This window comes from Petaurus breviceps, unplaced genomic scaffold (assembly GCF_028583685.1).
Source record: "Petaurus breviceps papuanus isolate PSGF00001 unplaced genomic scaffold, PetGlider_PUasm1.0 154, whole genome shotgun sequence".
Taxonomy (NCBI): domain Eukaryota; kingdom Metazoa; phylum Chordata; class Mammalia; order Diprotodontia; family Petauridae; genus Petaurus; species Petaurus breviceps.
Genome location: NW_027185715.1, coordinates 11,189,929 through 11,210,310, shown reverse-complemented (window position 1 = coordinate 11,210,310; position 20,382 = coordinate 11,189,929). Strand labels below are relative to the sequence as shown.

The window sequence follows — 20,382 nt, the reverse complement described above, 5'->3', positions numbered from 1 at the left end:
AGTACCTACAGTGCAGTCAGGATCCCAGAGATCTGCCAGCCGTCACTATAAAGGAGCAGAGAGCAAAAGACTCCAGAAGGCAAAGGACACAGGCTCACAACCAAAAAGATAACTAACTCAGCAAAAATGGGTATAATCCTATGGGGGAAATGGACCTGGAATGAAATAGAGGACTTCCAAGCACTCTGAGTGATGTAAGATGAGGAACAAGGAAGAAAGCTTTCTGCCAACAGCCTCAATTTTTTTCAGTGAAATAAGAGGCAGAGAGGGTGGGAGGACGGGGACTTGTGGGAGGTGTGAGGAGGGATGAAAAGGTCTGGAAATGCTGCTCTGGTATGTGGTATAATGAAGCCGTTAGGGAGGTATAAAAGGATTAACTGCCTTTCCACATTAAGGGCTCATTTTGACTATATCACTAACTCATATTGGACCTCGTCAGCACAGTTTTGTGATTTTCTCCAGGCCCCTTTAACAGCAGGTAACTCTGATGAAGACAGTGGATGGTAGGAGTAATCCAAGGCTAGGGCTTGGTAGAGGCAAGATCTTCAACATGATAAAGGAGAAAGGGACACAAGAAAAAATGAGAATTTAGGGTAGAAATATTTTGTGCTTTAATATTCGAAAAATTATTTCTTCACAACAAGCCCTGTAAGTTATAAAGATGAACATATTGATGACCTGTTGGTAAAATTGTGAACTGGTATTATTCTGGAAAGTAATTTGGAAATATTTTAAGAAAGTATCTAAATGATCTCTACCCTATGACCCAGAAAATCCTACCACTAAGAAAATAACCCCAGGAGTTCATGAAAAATTGCCTCTGCCTCCCCACTCCCTGGTGACCAGAGCCCAACTTTAACAAAGTTCAAAGTCAAGAAATAGGCTGGAAAAATAAGCAAGCAACAAAATAAGAATCTGATCATAAATAATATACTAAGGGAAGACCAAGACAAATTCAGAGGACAAGAATATAAAAGCAGTTACCCAAAAAAGCCTCTAAGAAAAATTTTAATTGGACCAAAGCCCAACAAGAACTTCTCAAGAGTTAAAGTGATAATAGTGTTAAAATTGGAAAAAGAAATGAGCGTGATACAAGAAAATTATGAAAAGAGAATTAATAGCTTGATAAAAGAAACAACACACACACTCTGAAGAAAATAACACCTTAAAAAACCAAGTTGGCCAAATGGCAAAAGAGGCACACAAATCCACTGAAGAAAAATACTCCTTAAAAAAGCAGAATAGGTCAAAGGGAAAAAGAGGTACAAAAGCTCACTGAAGAAAACAATTCCTTAAAAATTAGAACTGGGCAAGTGGAAGCTAATGACTCCATGAGTCACCAAGAAACAATAAAACAAAGTCAAAAGAATGAAAAGATAAAAGAAAATGTAAAGTATCTCATTAGAAACACAAATGAGCTAGAAAAAGATTCAGGAGAGATAATTAAAGAATTATTAGGCTATCAGAAAACCATGAACAAAAAAAAGATCAGATCCACAGATCACCTCCTGAAAGAGATCCCAAAATGAAAATTCCCAGGAATATTATACACCAAATTCCATAAGGAAAAAATATTGCAAACAGCTAGAAAGAAGGAATTCAAATATCATGGAACCACAATCAGGATCACACAACATTTAGCAGCTTCCACATTAAAAACTGGAGGGCTTAAGATATTATATTCCAGAAAACAAAGGAGCTAAAATGACAACCAAGAATAACACCCAGCAAAACTAAGTATAACCCTTCGGGGGAAAAAATGACATTTAATAAAATAGAGGGCTTTCAAGCATTCCTGATGAAAAGATCAGCACTGAATAGAAAATATGACTTCCAAACGCAAGACTCAAAAGAAGCATAAAAAAGTAAACAAGAAAGAGAAAGCATAAGGTATTCAATAAGGTTAAACTGTTTACACTCACTCCTACATGGGAAAAGGGGACTATTTACACTTCTACATGGGAAGCCAACGATATATTATGTAAAAGGCACACACACTGGGACAGAAAGACACACGGAGTTGAAATGAAGAGCTGGAGCAAGAGTTATTATGCTTCAGCTCAAGTAAAGAGAACAGGGGTGGCAGTCATGATCTCAGATAAGGCAAAAGCAAAAACAGATCTAAAGGGAAAAGATAATCAGGGAAACTACATTTTGCTAAAAGGTAGCACCCCTGATAAAGGCCTCATTTCTCAAATATATAGGGAACTGAGTCAAACTTATAAAAATAGGAGCCATTCCCCAATTCATATGAACACACAGCTTTCAAAGAAGAAATCAAAGCTATTTGTAGCAATGTGAAAAAATGCTCTAAGTCATTATTAATTAAAGAAAGGCAAATTAAATAACTCTAAGAGACCACCTCACACCTATCAGAAATGACAACTGCTGGAGGGAATGAGGGGGAAAGAGCTACATTAATACATTGTTGATGGAGTAGTGAATTGGTCCAACCACTCTGGAGAGTAATCTGGAGCTATGCCCAAAGGCCTATAAAACTGCGCAAACCCTTTGACCCAGCAACATCACTAATAGATCAGTATCCCAAAAAGGTCAAAGAAAAAGGAAAAGGACCTATATGTACAAAAATATTTATAGCAGTTCTTTTGGTTTGGCAAAGAATTGGAAATTGAGAGTCATTCATAAATTGGAGAATGGCTAAACAAGTTGAGGCATCTGAATATGATGGAGTACTATTGTGCTATAAGAAACAATGAAGGGGAGGAGCTTCAGGAAAAAAAATCACAGCAAGATCTGTTTGAGAGTAATGATGATCAACTATGAAAGATTACTTGACTACTGATTGATACCATGATCTAAGACAGTTCCAAAGGACTTATCCACCTCCAGAGAGAACAGATGAACTCTGAGTGCAATTTGGAGTATAATCTTCTTGGAGTTTTGTGCTGTGTGTGTGTGTGTGTGTGTGTGTGTGTGTGTGTGTGTGTGTGTATAAAAGAGAGAAGGGGGAGAGAGAGAAATATGGCTAATATGCAAACATGTTTTTCATGATTTCATAAGTAAAATTGATAATATATTGCTTGCCTTCGCAATAGGTGAGAAAGGGGTGGGAGGGAGGGAATCTTGAACACAAAATTTAAAAAGAAAAGAATGTTTAAAATAAATTAAAAGAGAAACAAAAACACTTGATGACTTCCTGGCTAACCAATGAAGAAATGTGAGAAGGCAATGACCATTTCTTTGCAGAGAGGAGAAAACCATGCATGTGGAATAGTACATATAATAAAACTTTTTTGATAAGCTCATTTCACTGACATGCAGGCTCTCATCTCTATCAGACATCTTGAAGGGGACATCATGCAGATATCTTAAACTCAGTATATCCAAAACTGAAATCATTATCTTTTCCCCAAAATCCTACCTACTTCCAAACTACTACTATTCAGGTTAACACCATCCTACCAGGCCCCCAGGCTAGAAAGCTGGGTGTTATCCTCAATTCCTCATTATCTCCCACTCCTCCCCCACCCTCTACTTCCTCTCCATTTGCTAATCTGTTTACAAAAACCTGCCAATCTCATCTTCATGACATTAGTCAAACATGCCCCTTCTTTCCTCTCACACTGCTACCATCTTGGTGCAGGACTTTATTACCTCCAGCATGGACGACTGCAACAGACTGTTGGTGTGCCTGCCACAGGTCTCTCCCCATTCCAGTCTATCCTTGTTTCAGCTGTCAAACGGATCTTGCCTAAGTGCAGGTCTGATAGTGTCCCGTTTCTTACTCAATAAACTTCAGTGACTCCCTGCCAACTCCAGCATCAAATATAAAATCCTCTGGCTTTAAAGACCTTCACAACCCTTTGCTCCCCGATGCCACCCCCCACCTTTGCAGTCTTCTTACACTCTACACTCCACTACAATATTATGTGATATTGATCTCCAGGTTGCTTTGCAAACAAGTCACTTGTTTTCATCTCTAGACTCCTGGCATCGTTAACAGCTGTATGCATGTAAAGCCCTCCTGCATCTCCACCTGCTTCCTTCCCTCATTTCCTTCAATTGCCTATTAAAATCCCACCTTCTGTATAAGAAGCCTTTCCCAATCAATCCCTCTCAATTCTAGTGCTTTCCAATTATTATTTCCTGTATTAACCTGTATATAGCTTGTTTGCCATACTCTTCCCCCAATGGATTGTGAGTTCCTTGAGGGCAGGAATTATCTTTTCTCTTTCTTTGTACCTCCAAAGCTTAGCATAGTGCCTGACACATACTAGACCCTTAATAAATATTTACTGGCTGACAGACTAGTTTGCCCCGTATAGACCACACTGAACAATCTTAAGAGTCAAATAAAAGTATTTTGAAGTTTCATTTCTGGTTTCCTGACTTGAACATGTTAAAAGTGCAGCTTTGAGGAGCAACTGTAAAATTATGGAAGGCAGATTTCAGCCTAATACAAGGAAGAACTTTGCAACAATGAACACTTCCAGGAAACATAACTGGCTATTTGGGGAGACAGTTCTCTGTCGCTGGAACTAGTCAAGCAAAGGCAAACATTTAGAAGCAACCATCTATCACAGGAACGTTTAGAAGAAAATACTGCTTAAGAGATAAAGGAAGAAGAGCTACTACACATCCATAAGGTCCCTTCCAAATATTCTAGAATCCTACATATCACCCTGTAAAACTGAATTTTTGTTAAAAAATTGTGATAATGTATATGGCCTTAAATTCCATAAATATGACCAAAAGAATCACTAATTTTTAACCCCATCCCTAAAGTAATTAAGACTATTTTAAAGACAATTTCCCCACATGGGGAAAGAACAATACTATACATCTAAAAATTGTGCTAGGGAAAAAACACTTTCTTTTTTAGGCTATATAAATTAACATAATGTTGAATCATACTAGTGATAACTTTCTCAGTAAGAAGGACGGCACAGATCAACTAGAGTATGGCTAAAAAAAGTTGTGATACATGAATGTAATGGAATATCATTGTGCTGTAAAAAAAAAAATTAATTCAACAAGTATTCTGAGAAGCGAGGAAAAACTAAGATGAACTGTTTCATGCCAGAAGACCATAGCAATGTAAAAGGAAAGGTTAAAAAAATTTTTAATTAAATGCTATATCATTTAGAGCAACCCTGTCCTTAAAGAAGAGGTGAGAAAATTTTTTGCACCTTCCTCCCTCCTTGCAGAGGTGGGAGATTATGGGTACAAAATATTGCACGTCCTGTGGCAATTAAATCCAACTCCTTCCTTTCACAGATGAAGAAACTGAGATCTAGGTAAGGACTTTCTCGTGGTTAACAAAGGTGCCATTTAGCTCCTGAGGGAAAATCCAAACCTAGGTTCTGCAATGATCCTCTGCAACCTGTACCACCTATGCTACTTCTCCTGACCAATTGATCAGACTGATACGCTGTTTAATTTTGCTGAAATATTTTTATTCCTTTATCTTTCTGGCAAAAGAGGTGACTCCTGAGGTAAGGGATGAAGGGAAGAAATATGAAATGTTTAAAAATCAATTTTTTTTCAAAGATAGGTGGCATATGGGATATTAACATTTAAAGCTAGAAAAGAACTTAAGAGACTGGATAGCCTAATGCCTTCTTTTACACATATAGGAACTAAAGACCAGAGAGATTCAAAAAAACTACATAAATTGTATTGGAATATCAACATAAAAGCAAAAAACTATTTTAATCAGTCTTTGCTTGAAAACATAATTGAATGACAATATTTCAAGATGTAAAATGGTTGACTACACAAACTAAAAAAGGAAAGAGAATAACTTAGAAGCCATTGAAATGCGGTCAATGTTAGAAGGGCTACAAAAAGGCAGCCAAATTGATGTACCGCTGGTGGAGTCCAACCACTCTGCAAAATAATTTGAAATTAAGATAAAAAAGTGACTAGTATGTCCATACCCTGTGATCCAAAGATCTTGCTGCTGAACATATATCCCCCAAAAGGTAAAAGATATAAAGGCAAGTTGCATAAATAACGAAATATTCACAGAAATACTTTCTATGGTAGCAAAGAACTGAAACAAGAGGATTCCCATCAGGGAGGGAGCAGCCAGACAAATTACAGGACATGAGCATAGCATGACATAAAAAATTGACAAATATGATGAAGCAGAGAAACATGGGAAGATTTACACACTAACTGGTGAAGCATGAAGTAATCAGGATCTGTAAAACAATATACACAATGAAGATGAAAGTATAAAGAATAAAATGAAAATAGAAATTTTTAAAAGTAAAGGAAGAGAATTTTTTCCTTTTTTTTTTTTGGAGGGGGGAAGGCAGGGCAATTGCGGTTAAGTGACTTGCTCAAGGTCACATGGCTAGATAGTGTGAAGTGTCTGAGGTAGCATTTGAATCTCCTGACTCCAGGGCTGGTGCTCTATCCACTGCACCACCTAGTTGCCCCAGGAAAAGAATTTTTAAAAAAGTAAATGAAAAGAATAAAGTGAAGGGAGGAAAGCAGAAAAAACAGGCATTAATTCAGTACCTACTAAGTACCAGACAACTTTCAGTGCTTTACAGAAATTATCTTGTTTGAAACTGAAGTCACCAGAAAATGCTCTTTCCTTTCACTAAAGAGGTAGGATAGTACAAACAATAGTGGTATGTTATATATGCTGTCAAACATATGAATTGGTGGGCTTTTTGCTGAAATCAAAAAAACGAAAACCACCTGTGTTGTAAGGGAAGGCTCACTGGACTGGGGAAAGAGGTATTTAGAAATGAATGTGATGTAAAACCAAAAGGCATCGATAGAAATTTTACAAAACCTGAAAAACATAAAAGGTTCCCTGAATTTGCTGAATGCCTATTTGCTACTAAATAAACATAAAAAAGTTGAATATAACAAGTATTCTAACCCTTTCTATGAAGATGATGTTGAAAGGCCCTTCTAGTGCTTAAGCCTACAGATGAATGAACCATTTATGTTCACTTGCTTCCTAAAACACATTCTTAAATATGAGATGCATATCTCCTAAAAAGTGATGTTGTTTCTTTATTACTATTTCTCTCTGAAGTAATAAGTACATTTTTTGATAATGAAGCACACATGAAGTGCCAAGTTAGTTAAGAACACTGCAGTTTGGGGACTGACTGACCATCAGAGTATGGTTTTTGAAAACCAGGCAGCTTTAACCACTGATGCCCAGAGTCCACCTCAAGCTTTACTCCACATATCCAGATTCTGTTTGTACAACAGTGAATTTATACTTCCACTCACCCTGGTATATACAACTTTGGGTCAATCTCAATTCCTCTCTCCTTCATGATCTCCTTCCTTTTGTTGACTGATCACTAAGCTAATACAGAACCTCATCACCTGTCATCAGGCCTACTTGCAGTGGTTTGCTAATTAACTGCTCTCCCCACCTCAGAGTTTTTCCTTTCAAAGAAATATTCCTAAATCATTAGCCTATGTCACTCCTCTGCTCTCTAAACTCCCGCGGTTCCTTCTTGCCTCTAAAATTGAACACAATTTCCTTTGTATGGCATTTAAAGTCCTTCACAACATGGCGAGAGCATATCTTTACAATCTTAAACATTATTCCTTATCACCACCTCTATGGTCCAATTAGCCTCTTTGCCATTCCTCATTTGTGATATTTCACCTCCCATCTACATTTCAGGAAGGTACACATCTGCCTCTTAGAATACCTAGTTTCCTTAAAAGCTCAGGTCAAATGGAAAGATAGACTAAAAATTAACTGGAAACCAAATAATCTAATCCTGAAGAATGAGCTGGTCAAACAACAAATCGCATAAACAATCAATAATTTCATTGAAGAAAATAGTAAGACAACATACCAAAACTTATGGGATGCAGCCAAAGCAGTTCTTGGGAAAAATTTTCTATCTCTAAATGCTTTCCATGAATAAAATAAAGAGATCAATGAATTGGACATGCAAGTAAAAAAGCTAGAAAAATAACAAATTAAAAATCCCCCATTAAATACCAAATTAGAAATTCTGAAAATCAAAGGAAAGATTAATAAAACTGAAAGTAAGAAAACTATTGAACCAAAAATAAAACTAAGAGCTGGTTTTATGAAAAGCTCAGGCTAAGGGCAACAAGAGGGTTCTTCAAAAACTTTCAGCTACTATTCATTGCCTCCTATGGCACAGAGCAGTATATTCTAGAGCCCTGCCACATTCATTACCTGGTTATTTTTTTTTCCTAGAGCCCTAGGAAATAAATAGTTGGGCTAAAAGATTTTCCTGAAGAAAATCTTTGGTTTCTTCAAAGAAAAAGTTTGGTCCCCCAAACTTAACTGGCTGAGGAAAGAAAGAAGACTTAAACCACTAATACAGGCTCTAGTGACCTAAGCACTAAAAAGAAAGCACACAAAGAAAAAAATCCTCTTAGCCCAGCATGGCCAACACAGGCCGAGGGTCCACTGAACTCAACTGAATCAAAGCTGTATCCTTGATGAGTAACTTTTCCATTCTGTGACTAAGTACACTTCTTAAAGACACCAAAGCACCAAACCACCCTGACGTCTGGTCTGCAACATTCTCCCACCCCATTAGCATGTGCTTAAAGAGCACGTGCTGACTTCAAGTCCTCTCACAGCAGGGGCTGTTTCATTTCTGTCTTTGTGCCTGTATCACCCAGCAAGTAGACTAGACACCTAAACCTTTTACAGTCTCTACAGGGTTATTTCACACATAACCCACCTCACACAAGAAAGCAGAAAAAAAAACTATACTTTCATTTGTACAGAAGAAACAAGTTACAAGGAATGACAGTGTTCTAGTGAGTTGCCAGAAGAGATGTCTTCCCCCAGCACCTACCTACAGTGAATTCTGCGTACCAGGTGTGTGCTGCACACGTGTTTGCTGAATGAGCAGTATAAATGTCAAGCGTGCCCATTTTCACCAATCATTAGAAACTAAAGATGATTAATTTTCCTAACGATCCATTATTCCAAATAAGTCATTTCATTCCCTTGTTCACTTACAGTTGACTTTCTCGGGATCTTTTCTAGCTGTTTCGCCTTTCTTGAGGCAAGGTAAGTAGAATTCATGTGGTACTCTTAAGTATAGATGTATCTAAGTAACAATGGGGAAAAAAGGGCAGGCTTTGGTCCTTGGACATTTAACATTTCACATCCTTCATATTTTGCTTACGGCACAGTATACTTTGTATGCACACTGGCAACAAAGGGTTCCCAAACAGCTGGATCCCCAGACCCATTACCTAGGCCTTGGAATTCATTTAGCTCTCCCCAACTCCTCATCCTCACAGCAAAGGATGTAGCTTTGTGCCTCCTCAAAAGGAGCTCTTACTGTGACCTTTTCAATGCCAATTAAGGCAGGGTAGGGAGCAAAACAGCTGGGAACAGGAAAGACCCATCGGCATGCTCTAAGCACATGCTACATAAAATTTGGGGTTTTCAAAGTCAAACAGAAACATAGTACGTACACTAAAATTTCCTATTGATTTACTCAAAAAATACACTTACTAGTTCTAGCCCTTATCTGTCATCATAGTTCTAGTGTTATATCTCTACCTGCCTTAAGGCTTATCCTCCCCCTGGATGCAACAAATTCAAATTATGTCCAAAGTTAAACAATATCTAGATTCAAAATATCAGAGTTTTCTTTGACTTTTTTAGTGTCAAATACAGTCACTGAATCTTGCCAACTGTTCCTTCAAATTATCTTTCGTATTTCTCTCGTCTTCTCTATTCTTAATGAAAAAGAAAATTTTAAAAACTCAGTTCTGGTTATCTTAGGCCTAGAATACTGGATCCAATTATCTTACATAGGACTAATCTTTCTAAATACTAATTTCATCAACCATCCTTGGCTCAAAAACTATTCAATGACTTCTTTACTGAAATAATAGATTAAACAAGCTCATCAGGCTGCCATTCAAAGTTCTGCGTAACCTGGTCCCATCTTACCTATCCAGTATTTTTCTATTCTCCAACCCCCTCAATTCCACAAGTCAGCCTCCTCCTAACATTCCAGGCTAAATTCCTATTACCAGCTTTTTAAAAATGCCATTCCCCTTTCCACCTCAATCTCTCAAAACTTACTCCATCCTTCCAAGTCTAGCTCACAGCTGCACCACCTCCATGAGGTGCACACATACAGGAAGTGTCAAAGTGGGATGGATCCTTATGATTTGACAGTCACTGCTTTTTCCATTAGACTATACTGTTCCTGCCATTTCTACACATACCTTATACCTCCTTCCTCTGAGCCTTTTTCCATCTTCTGGGACTCGTGTGCCCCATCCTTCTGTTCAGCATTGGATGTACCTTCCCTAACACTCTCCAGGACTACCTGGATGGAGAAGGAGTAGGTATACTTCTCAGGATTTCACCCTACCACCATCACTTGGCAACCAACCTCTCCTGCCCTAAGGTTCACTTTAACTAGATATTTCACCCAATCCAGAGGCTAGTGGTAGTTAACTTCCAGTCCCAGGGTCATTATCCCTTCTTTCTTAGAAGTTTAGTGCTTGGTTCACCAACTTCCTCACTACCCCAACCCCTGACCTTATACTGGGGGCTCTCAACATACAAGTAGACATTCCATAAAACACCCTGGCCTCCAAGTCCTGTGATCTTATCAACTCCCAGGACCAACTCCTTCACTTTACCTCAGCTACACAAAGGGACATTCAAAGAGACTCTTGACCTTACCATCACCCCCCAGTTTTCTACTTACATGATCAAAAAATTCTGACATTCCTTTATCAAAAGATAATCTTTCCCCATGCTTCACTCTTTCTACTCTGTCTTCACCATGACCACTAATCCTGCCACCCTTTAGTACTCTCCTAGGCCATCACCCCCTCTTGGGCTTCCCTACTTCCCTTCTGAAATTCAACCCTATAATTAGTTCAATTCTGTTTTCTTCTCTCAAATCCCTTGCCCTTTGTCTTATTACCACTTGTTTCTTGCCAAACCCCAATACTGATTACTCCCACTACCTGTACCATTACTATTAACAATGTTAGAGGAAGTCAGGAAGCCATCCTAAGTGGGTCCACTACAAATTTATGTTATGTCACCTGGGTTTGACATAACAAGGGGTTCCTTTCACACCACACTGATTCTCTTAAGTCCCACAGCAGCTCCTGCAAACCTCTCATCTTCCCAAGTCTCCTTATTTCCCACAAAAGATTGTACTTCAATATAGTGTTCGTCTGCAACTCAATTCTACAGCAAACCTATTTAAAATAGTTGCTTCCACATCCTCTACATTCCCTGTCTTCTAAACCCTCTACTAATCTGGATTCAAATCTCATCCAACTTAAACTGTTCTCAATAATCTCTTAATAGTCTTTTCTTCACCCTAACCCTTCCTCACCTCCTTGTGGCATCTGACACTGGTAACCAAATCTCCTCCTATCTGTCTGATTTTTCTGTTTCCTTTGCTTGACTATCATCTATATCCCAACCCAGTGATTGCCTTCGCTGGAGTCCACCATCCCATGGCCTATCCTTGGGATATTGCAAGGATCTGCCAGAGGCCCCATTCTATACTTTCTTGACAACTTAATTCCCAGGGTTTTGTAGTTCTTATCTCCAAACAAGATGATTCCCAGAGATCTTCATATCCAACCCTAACTCTCTCCTAACCTCCAATCCCTGAATCACTAACTGCTTACAGAGCATTTTGAACTGGATATCCCTTCAGCATTTCAAATTCAACATATCCCAAACAGAACTCACTAATCAATCAACAAGAATTTATTTTGTGCCTGCCAAAAAGAGGGGATACAATGCCAAAACTGAAATAGTCCCTGCCCCCAAGCCCAACTTTCCTCCTAAGCCTTCTTTTTCTCAAGGGCCCTAGCATTATTCCTGTCACCCAGATATAAAACCTCAGCTCCTTATCTCTCTCACTCCAGAGTCCATCAGCTGCCTAATTCTGTCAATTCTAACTCTCCCTCTATTTCTTTAGTTCTCTTCTCTTTCACCAACGAGACCACCCTACTTCAGGACCTCAGTAGCTCCTGACCAAACTTTCAATAGCTTCCCAACTTGTCTGCCTTTCTCAAGTCTCTCCCCTCTCTAAGAGATTTTCTAAACAGCTGCCAAAGAGATATTCTCAAGCATAGGTCTGACTATATAATTACTTCCCTCTTGCCTTTAGGATCAAACTCCTCTCTTCTTCTTACACTTTTCGGTTCCCTATCTTCAAAGTTCAGCTTATGTAGCTCAAATAATGCCTCCCAGCTAGTGCCTCCAACCCCCAATAACCTTGGATTTAATTTATACAGGTATGTGTTGTCATTTCCCCAGTTGAACGAAAGCTTCAAGGGCAGGGACCATCACTTTAGTCTTGTATGTCTAGCACCTGAAAGCAGTGTCTGATATAATCAGGCATACAATAAATGTTTATTATTTATTGATTCTCACCATGAAAAAAAAAATGTCCTTATGCTCACTGATGACAATGAGTGGAAAAAGAAAAACCTCATAATAGGTCTAATGAAAATAGATCAACTTTGCTTCTCTTCCTATTGTCTTTTACTTTTGTTTTCAAGTTCTTGGAGTGTGCTGATTACTGGCTGATATGAAATTCCTTTATAAACAGAGATGTATAGTAAAAGCATGGAGCCAGCAGAAATTTTTCTGACCGGATTTTTTGTGTGTTTGCGATAATTACCTAGTCTTTGTTAGGTAAAACCAAAGGACACAAATAATAAAAGCTCCCTTTCATAGAACCTTGCACTTTTGCCACTTCCTACACTGTGACTGTGAGCAAGGCATTTCCCTTCTCTGGGCCTCAACTTTTTAATCTATAAAAAACAAGGAAGCTGGTGGAAAGTCAATGACAAACCAATAAACAACAAAATCGTCATAGCATCACTCCCAAATGATTGGAAAGAAATGGGTCTATAAATCTAATGGAATATTATTGCATAGTAAGAAATGATAAAGAAGAATTCTGAGAAACCTGGGAAATTTTGCATGAACTGATGAACAAGGAAATAAACAATCAAGTATATAAAAAATGAGGACAAAGGTGAACTCTGAGTAACAAGGGGGGAAAAACTGAACACAAATCCAGGAGACAAAACAAAACATACCTTACCTCTTCCCTCACAGCAGAAATAAGGAACTATTATGGCAGAATATCACGTAGTTGTCATACAAAATGTATTAGGTGCTTTTGATTATTTTTCTTTGTCATAAGGGAGGTCAGGAAATGACAGTGATTTAAAAACAAAACACATTCCAAAAAAATTTTAATTGGAAAAAAAGGAGGATATTGAACCAGATGACCTTTGAGGTCCCTCCCAATTCCAAATCCACAATCCCTTTATTTTCTTACATATACTATCAAACCAATAAATGAAACTTAGACTTAAATGAAGCCTAGTCAAATGCTTTCAAGTGTGTTCCAAATCCTTCACCAAAAGACAATGAAATTACCCACTCTGAGAATCCTAGAGGTCTGCTAAATAATGTGGATGCTGACAGAGCTAGTAGATTCCCTGTTCACCACTGGTTATTAATGGGTAAACATAATATACTATAAAAAACATAATAGCAACCTGATGAGAAATATCATTGAGTTCTTTAAAAATAAAGTGCTAAGTATTTAGAACAAGTCATAAAAAGACCATACCTAAGATGTTTATTTCTCTTTATAAGGTTTATGGTAATTTTAAAAGGATTTTAGTAATTAAATTTTATATGCCATTATCTTCTATTTGGTTTTTATTTTTTAATTTTTATAACCTAGTGAGGTAGGAATTTTCCCTATTTTACAAATATACCTATATTCAGATTTTCCAAGGTCACATCGATTATTAAGTGGTAGATACAGGATTAGGATAAAAGTCCCAACACTACACCACAGTGCTTCATATTCACTGTTTGCTAAAATGCACTATGTTTTCCTAAGTTTTTAAAAAAGCACATACCTAACAATCTGCAGTTGCCATATTTCTGTCACTCATCTCATTGGGAGAAAACAGGGAAAGTTATTCATCTGCCTCTAACCCACCTTCTCTGCTGGATTTCACATGTGCTCTCTACTCTACACAAACCAAACTACTCCCCTCATCTAGCCCTGCCTTTTACCTCTAAGGCTTTTCTTACAACATCCCTCATACCTGAAATGGATTTCCTCATCATCTTTTCCTGCTGAAATCCCTTTCTTCTTCAAGGTTGAAATCAGGTGTCTGCTCCACCACAGAGCTTTGCCCAATCTGGACTCAAAAGAATATGTATCACCTTTGTAGTTCCCAGCAGCCCCCATTAGCACTCCCACCAGCTGAAGTTACAGCAAGCTTTGAATGTGTTCTATAAGCAAAGAGCTCCTGGAGAACTTTGAACAGGGCAGTGACACACTGAATTATATGTTTTAGAAAAAAACATGTGTTTAATCCAACATTAATATTAAGGCAAAGATATAGTCAGGAAATCAGAGAGAGGGAGAGACCGTTAGGAAGCTCTTGCACTGTTTGTAAGTAAGCAAAGTGATGAGGGCTTCAATTAAAAAGTGGTAAACTGTGGGAATGGAAAGGAAGAACCAAATGCAGGTCACATTTTGAAAGAACTGACAGAATTTGGTAAATGATTAATGATAACAGGACATGAAGAAGGTATGGATCAACAACTCCTACGCAGAATGAGGCTAATGAAAAAAATGCCATAGAAATAGGGAAGTCAGAAGTGGAAGCTAATTTTTCTAGGAAGTTAATGAGTTTAGTTTTGTATCTGCTGAATTTGAGGTGATAGAATTCTTGGTCGGTTATGAATTGGATTTAAGTGCCTTTAAGGTCCCTTCTAAATCTGTGATTCTAGTAACCAAATACTATTGAGCAAAGAAAATATGTACCTAGCTTCTCTCCTGATCACAGGACAGAGGCTCAACTGCTAAACCCCAACCGTGGGTTGGCCCCATGATCTCCTCTACATCTACTCCAGCGTTGCTAAATGCTACAAACAACTGTGCTCACTGGGTCCACTAAGCGCTGCGCCGGAGAATACCAAACTATTGATTGTTAACTTTTCAGTGTGAGCATTTATATCTCGGAGACAGGCAAATGCTATAAATCCATGCTTCCCTTATTGGTTTTTTGATTGTCTAGACTTTAAAGTGTTGGAGAAAATGTGAATAAGGATTAAACTAGAGTGTGCTGTGTGTACAGTTTCCTAGACAGTCCATTGTTCTACCTTTACCAGCACACCCCTGGTCCACTACACATTTGTGTTCTCCAACCTCAACTGGGCCCACAATGTTACACAGCCTTTACTCAATAAGTATTTCTTTACTGACTTCCACACTTGTCAGCAGGTATTATAATCTAAGCCTTTTCTCAAGGGCCAACTTCTCTCCACTCCTCTTTACCAGAAGAATTCTGTTACCGAGGATCCACTGGGTGCTTCCCTCTTCTTCCCTACTTCCCACCTCAAACCCCTTCACTTCATCTGGGAAAAGTGGCCTTTCCCATCACTGATCCCTCTACTCATGCCCTTTATTCCTGCTTCTCCAGTATCCTCTGGGAGCTACCCCCTTTAATCATTTCTTCTCATCTTCAAACTCTCCTTGCTGGCTGTCTTCCAATCTCTCCTTTAACTGTTTTTACTATTTAGAAACATGCAGGACTCACCCACCTGAAAAATAAAGAAATCACTTGACCTTGCCATCCCCTTCAAAATAAGGGTCATTTTATTCTGTTGTTTTTTTTTGCCCCCAAAAAATAGTCTATCCTGGTTACATTTACTCACCATCCATTCCCTTCACAATTCCTTGCTATCTGGCTTTTGACCTGATAACTCCATGGAAACTGTTCTCTTCGAGATTACTAATAATCTCAATGGCTAAATTCAGCCTTTTCTGAGTTCTGATTTTATTTTACCTCTCTGTACCTTCTAAGACTAATGACCACTCATCCCCTTCTGGCTACCCTATCCTTCCTTCTTCTGTAACGCAAATCTTTCCTGCTTCGCCTGTTTGTCCACTGCTTTGATGGATCACGTTTTCCCACCTCCTAAAATGTGGGTGACTGACCCTCTTCTCTTTTTATACACTCTGTGATTTTGTCAGCTCCTCTAGGTCCAATGATCTCTATGTAGTTTGATTACCAAATCAAGAGAGTGTTGGAATTGCATTTAGGAAGATCCGAGTTCAAATCCAAATCTCAGATACTTACTATATGTCTAACTGTAGGAAAGTCACAACCCCACGTGTGCATCAGTTTCCCTTATCTATGAAATGAGCAAAATATCACTTCAATATCGTTTGTATGAGTCTCCTCTCCACTCATACAATCAGCATCCTAGTTCAGTTCCTCATCTCCTTTTGCATGGACCATGGCAAAAGCCTAAATTGTCCAGGTCTTCTTGCTTCCAGTCTACCTTCTCTTATCCATTTGCAAAACAAATGCCAAATTAAAAACCCTGAAACACAGGTCTGTCCACAAGATTCCTTTGCTCAAAAATTCAGTCCCTCCCCCTCTTGCCTTTAAGATATAAAGTAGAAAAATTCTCTGCATCACACTTGGTCCCTTCAGAATCTACTCTCATCCACATTTCCAGGAATTTCATATTATTCCCATTTAAGCACTCTAGGCAAACAGGCCAACTCTTCCCCAAATCCAGCATTCCATCTCTGTATCTTCTTCACCTGGAATGGAATCTCTCCTCACCTCTACCTCAGACTCCTTTGGAGCTCCATTCAAGTGCTCCCTCCTGAGAGATTTTTTCCTTATCACCCTGACCCCCTTTGGCCCCCAAGCCTTCTCCCTTTCAAATTATCTTGTCTTTACTTACCTATGTACATGTTATATCAACCCAATGGAATATGTGGCCTGGGTTTTTTAACTTTACATTTTCTAGTGCCTGGGTACCATGTTTTGCAGAGTAAGAAACAATGTTTACAGTCTCGTTGAATTGACTTCCAAAATACCACAGCAGTAGTCAAGTACTGTTGACAGTTTTAGGACCAACATTTAAACGTATCTAAGTCAAGCACTACTTGGACTCTCATCTTCCTGAGTCTGCAAAGAGTGCTGCATCGGAAATCAGAGCATGTATAAACCTTCAACCTTTCTGTGTCTTGGTTCTTTCTTTGTAAAATGGGGGAGTAGGCTAGTAACCCCACCAAGGTCCCTTCCAGATCTACAGTTATGATCCTACAACCCAATACAGGATTTGCTAGCAATTTTTCTGGGCAATGTACAGAGGAAACAATTCAGTATATTTCCAAAAGAGTCTCAATAATCACCCTGCTAAAGAGCCAGGAATTAGGCTCTTGAAGCAACTTAGAATGAGTATAAATCATATTATAGTAACTGCCTAGTGTAACCAAGAGGCAAAAATCTCATTAAGAAAAGCAAGTGACTGTAACTGTATTTATCAACAGCACTCTCACCCCAGGTGAGGAGAGGGTGCATTTTTATCTCCAGAAAATCACATGTGTGGGTGTGCTGTTTCTACTCTCCATTTTTCATATTAATGAATACTATAAAACTCATGTCTAATACAGTTTAAAAGAGCCCTGACGTCTAAATCTGAGAGCAAGTTTTTCACTAAATAAGATGCTCCACAAGGTAAGAAACACCTGCCAATTAGGTTTATTAAAATTCCAAGGCAGAAACAGATTTAGAGTGGGAAATGTCCTAAAAAGTCATAGTCCAACCCCTCATCTCAGAGACAAGAAAAATGAGGCTCAGAGAATTTACCCGACTTACCCAAGAAGCACAAAGGAAGCAAAAAGCATAACCCAAATTTAAACTCATGTTATTTTTTAATCCAAACCCATTGTTCTTTCCACTATAACACTGAATACACTACTTGTACCATGTAGGTGACTTCCTGCATAATCTGTAGGTAAAGAATTTTCAAACCCAAACAGGTTCTGATAGAGAGGCTGTACACAAAGTCTGATAAACAACTCGATGCTCACAACTTCACAACCCAAAAGGGTCACCTAGAGTAAATGACAACTGCAGGACGTTCATTCAGGACCCGCACCTGTAGTTTCACTGGTGTAGGGAACTCCTGGTGAAGGAAATTCTCTCATCGAAGCGGGATCAGCACCTTCCTCTGAAATGTATATAGGTCTGCTTAGGAGAACTCCCAGAGGGGTGAAGTCACCTAGGCTGACCCCCAAGCTGCCCGGCTGTAAACTGCAATAAGGGGGGCCCCGTGCAGGGGAAAGGGGGATCTTACCCACCGACCAATACTTACTGTTGAGTGCCCCGTCCTCAGACACTCCTGTACCTCTCATGCCGAGGTAGGTGAGTCCAAGTATCAGGAAAAACAAGCAGGCAGCAGTCAAGAGAAACATGGATAGATAGTGGGCACTGAAGCCCCCCGTGGTGGACACCTCCTCCCGCTTAAACTGCTGGAGAAGCTCCTCCTCGGGTTCGGAAAGCTGCTGCTTGTGGTAGGTGTTTTTCAGGTAGGTATGATTGGAGCCCGTGTGGTTGGAGTGATTGATCCTGAGCGGGGGGGAGGCGGAGGCGGAGGCGGAGGCGATCAGGGGGCCGTGCGGGAGGCTGTTGGCGTAGACCCTGGGGGGGTCCAGGTGGAAGCCCGCCCGGCCGATGTGGTTGTTGCTTTTACGATCCAGGGTCAGGTCCCCGTCGGGGAGGGGCGAGGGCAGCAGAGGGGGCTGCTTCTTGGAGTTCAGGCGGTATCTGGGGAGGGGGCTGCAGTCCAGCGGGTCGCACCCCCCACCCTCCTCGGGCCCTCGCCTCCGGTCTAGAGCGCCGGGGGCCCTGTCACTCCCCGGGCAGCCGCCGGCCGCCGCGGGGTGCGGGGCCTCCCCCCGGGCGCCCGCGGGGGGCTTGCCGTGGCCGCGCCGGGGCCGGGGCCGGAGCAGCGAGTCGTCCCTGAAGAGCGGCCGGGCCACGGCCACGTTGTCCTGCTCCTCCTCCTCCTCCGAGTCCGAGTAGTTCTCCCGGCAGCTGAAGGGGAGGAGCCGGCTGCCGTTCACTGGCCGGCCGCTCCAGCGCAGCTCCTCGCCCTCCGGCTCCCTCTCGCCGCCGCCGCCGCCGCCGCCGCCGCCGTCCCCTCCCTCTTCCGCGTCCTCCGGCGCGCCCTCTCTCCCCGCCGGCCCCAGGGAGTCCGCGGCGGACGCGGGTCTCCGGGCCCCCCACCACGCGTGCGGCTTCCTCCTCTCGGCCGGCTGGCCGGGGCCCGCGTCGCCGTCGGCCAGGGGCGCGGGCTTGGGGCCGCCGCGGGACTGCAGGGCCGCCCGCTCCTTCCTGCCGCCGCTGGCCTGGTCCCTGGGGCTGGCCTCGGCGTCCGACTCGTCCGAGCTGAAGCCCAGCAGCACCTTGCTGCCGGCGGCGGCGGCGGCCGGGGCGGGGGCGGGGGCGGCCGCGGCTCCGGGCGGGTTGTCGGGGGCCGAGGCCAAGCCGCGGCTGAGCGCCCCCGAGGTCCGCAGGTACGAGAGGTCGCCGGGGAGCGGCCTGCCCCCCAGGCCGGCGGCCGCCCCCGCCCCCGCCCCCGGCGGCGCCCCCGCGGCCGCCGTGTTATTGTTGTTGCTGTTCCGCGTCTTGGCGCTGCGGCCCCCGGTCCGGTGCTGCTGCTGCTGCTGCTGCTCCTGCGGCGGCGCCGGCGGCGGCTGCTGCTGCTGCCGCTGCTGCTCCTCCTCGCGGAGCTTCTTCAGCTTCTTCAGGTAGACGGGCCGGGTGCTCTCCGTCACCGGGCCGGGAGACAGGCCGTAACGGCGGAGCTGGGAGAAAAGCTCCTCGTCCGAGAGCTGCTGAGCCGCCGAAGCCGCCGCCGCCGCCGCCGCTGCAGCCGCCATCTTCCCTCCTGGGTGTTTTACAAGCTCCGCGCTACCGGAAGTGACGCGCCCACCCTAGACCCTGAACTAGACCCGTCGGCGTTGGCCTTCCCGAGCCGGCGGCGCCTGGGCCAATGGGAGGCGTGGGAAGGACTCACCTGAGCGGGAAGGGTCCACGTAAGGTGCGGCGGCGGGGAGGGGGGAGGGGGCGCGCGGGCGCCCGGCGCGCACATCCCCGGGAGGGGGCTTCCCCGCCCGCCCGGCTCGGCCGCTCCGGGGCGCGTGCGTGCGTGGGCTCGGGCGCCCCACGCCGGGCCGCGCCTGCGGGGAGCACCTTGACCGCGGCCTCTCGGCGGGCTCGGACCGCGAAATCGAGGGCAGGATGGAGAGGGTCCGCCCAGCCCCCGGCGCCCTTTGTCTCCCATTAGCCCGGGCTCCCGCTTTCCCCTTCCCGGATTGATGACCTACTTTTTTTTTTTTAATGCAAGAAAACGTTACTTCCCCGGCTGGGGCCTTCTGCAGAATGAGGAAGAAGAGCAAAGAGGAGGGAGGAAGAAGGAAAGAGAAAGAGGAGAGGGAGAGGAGGAGGAAGAGGAAGAAGGAAAAGGAGGGAGAAAGAGGAAGGGGGGAGGAGGAGGAAGAGGAAGAAGGAAAAGGAGGG

The 20,382-nt window shown here is 42.3% G+C and overlaps 1 protein-coding gene and 1 long non-coding RNA gene across 3 annotated transcripts in view; one reads left to right on the top strand and one right to left on the bottom strand.

Annotated features, from left to right (window-relative positions):
- Positions 1-19,771, bottom strand: part of LEMD3 (LEM domain containing 3) — an 80,441-nt gene extending 60,670 nt beyond the window's left edge. For both annotated transcript variants that reach the window (XM_069080892.1, XM_069080893.1), the window contains exon 1: positions 18,173-19,771. In XM_069080892.1, coding sequence (XP_068936993.1) covers positions 18,173-19,742 — 1,570 coding nt within the window. In that variant the 5' untranslated portion in view covers positions 19,743-19,771. The remainder of the gene's footprint in view (positions 1-18,172) is intronic.
- A 34-nt stretch (positions 19,772-19,805) lies between these two features.
- Positions 19,806-20,382, top strand: part of LOC138156372 (uncharacterized) — a 7,869-nt gene continuing 7,292 nt past the window's right edge. Inside the window, exon 1 of the long non-coding RNA XR_011167132.1 lies at positions 19,806-19,903. This is a non-coding gene — a long non-coding RNA (uncharacterized lncRNA). The remainder of the gene's footprint in view (positions 19,904-20,382) is intronic.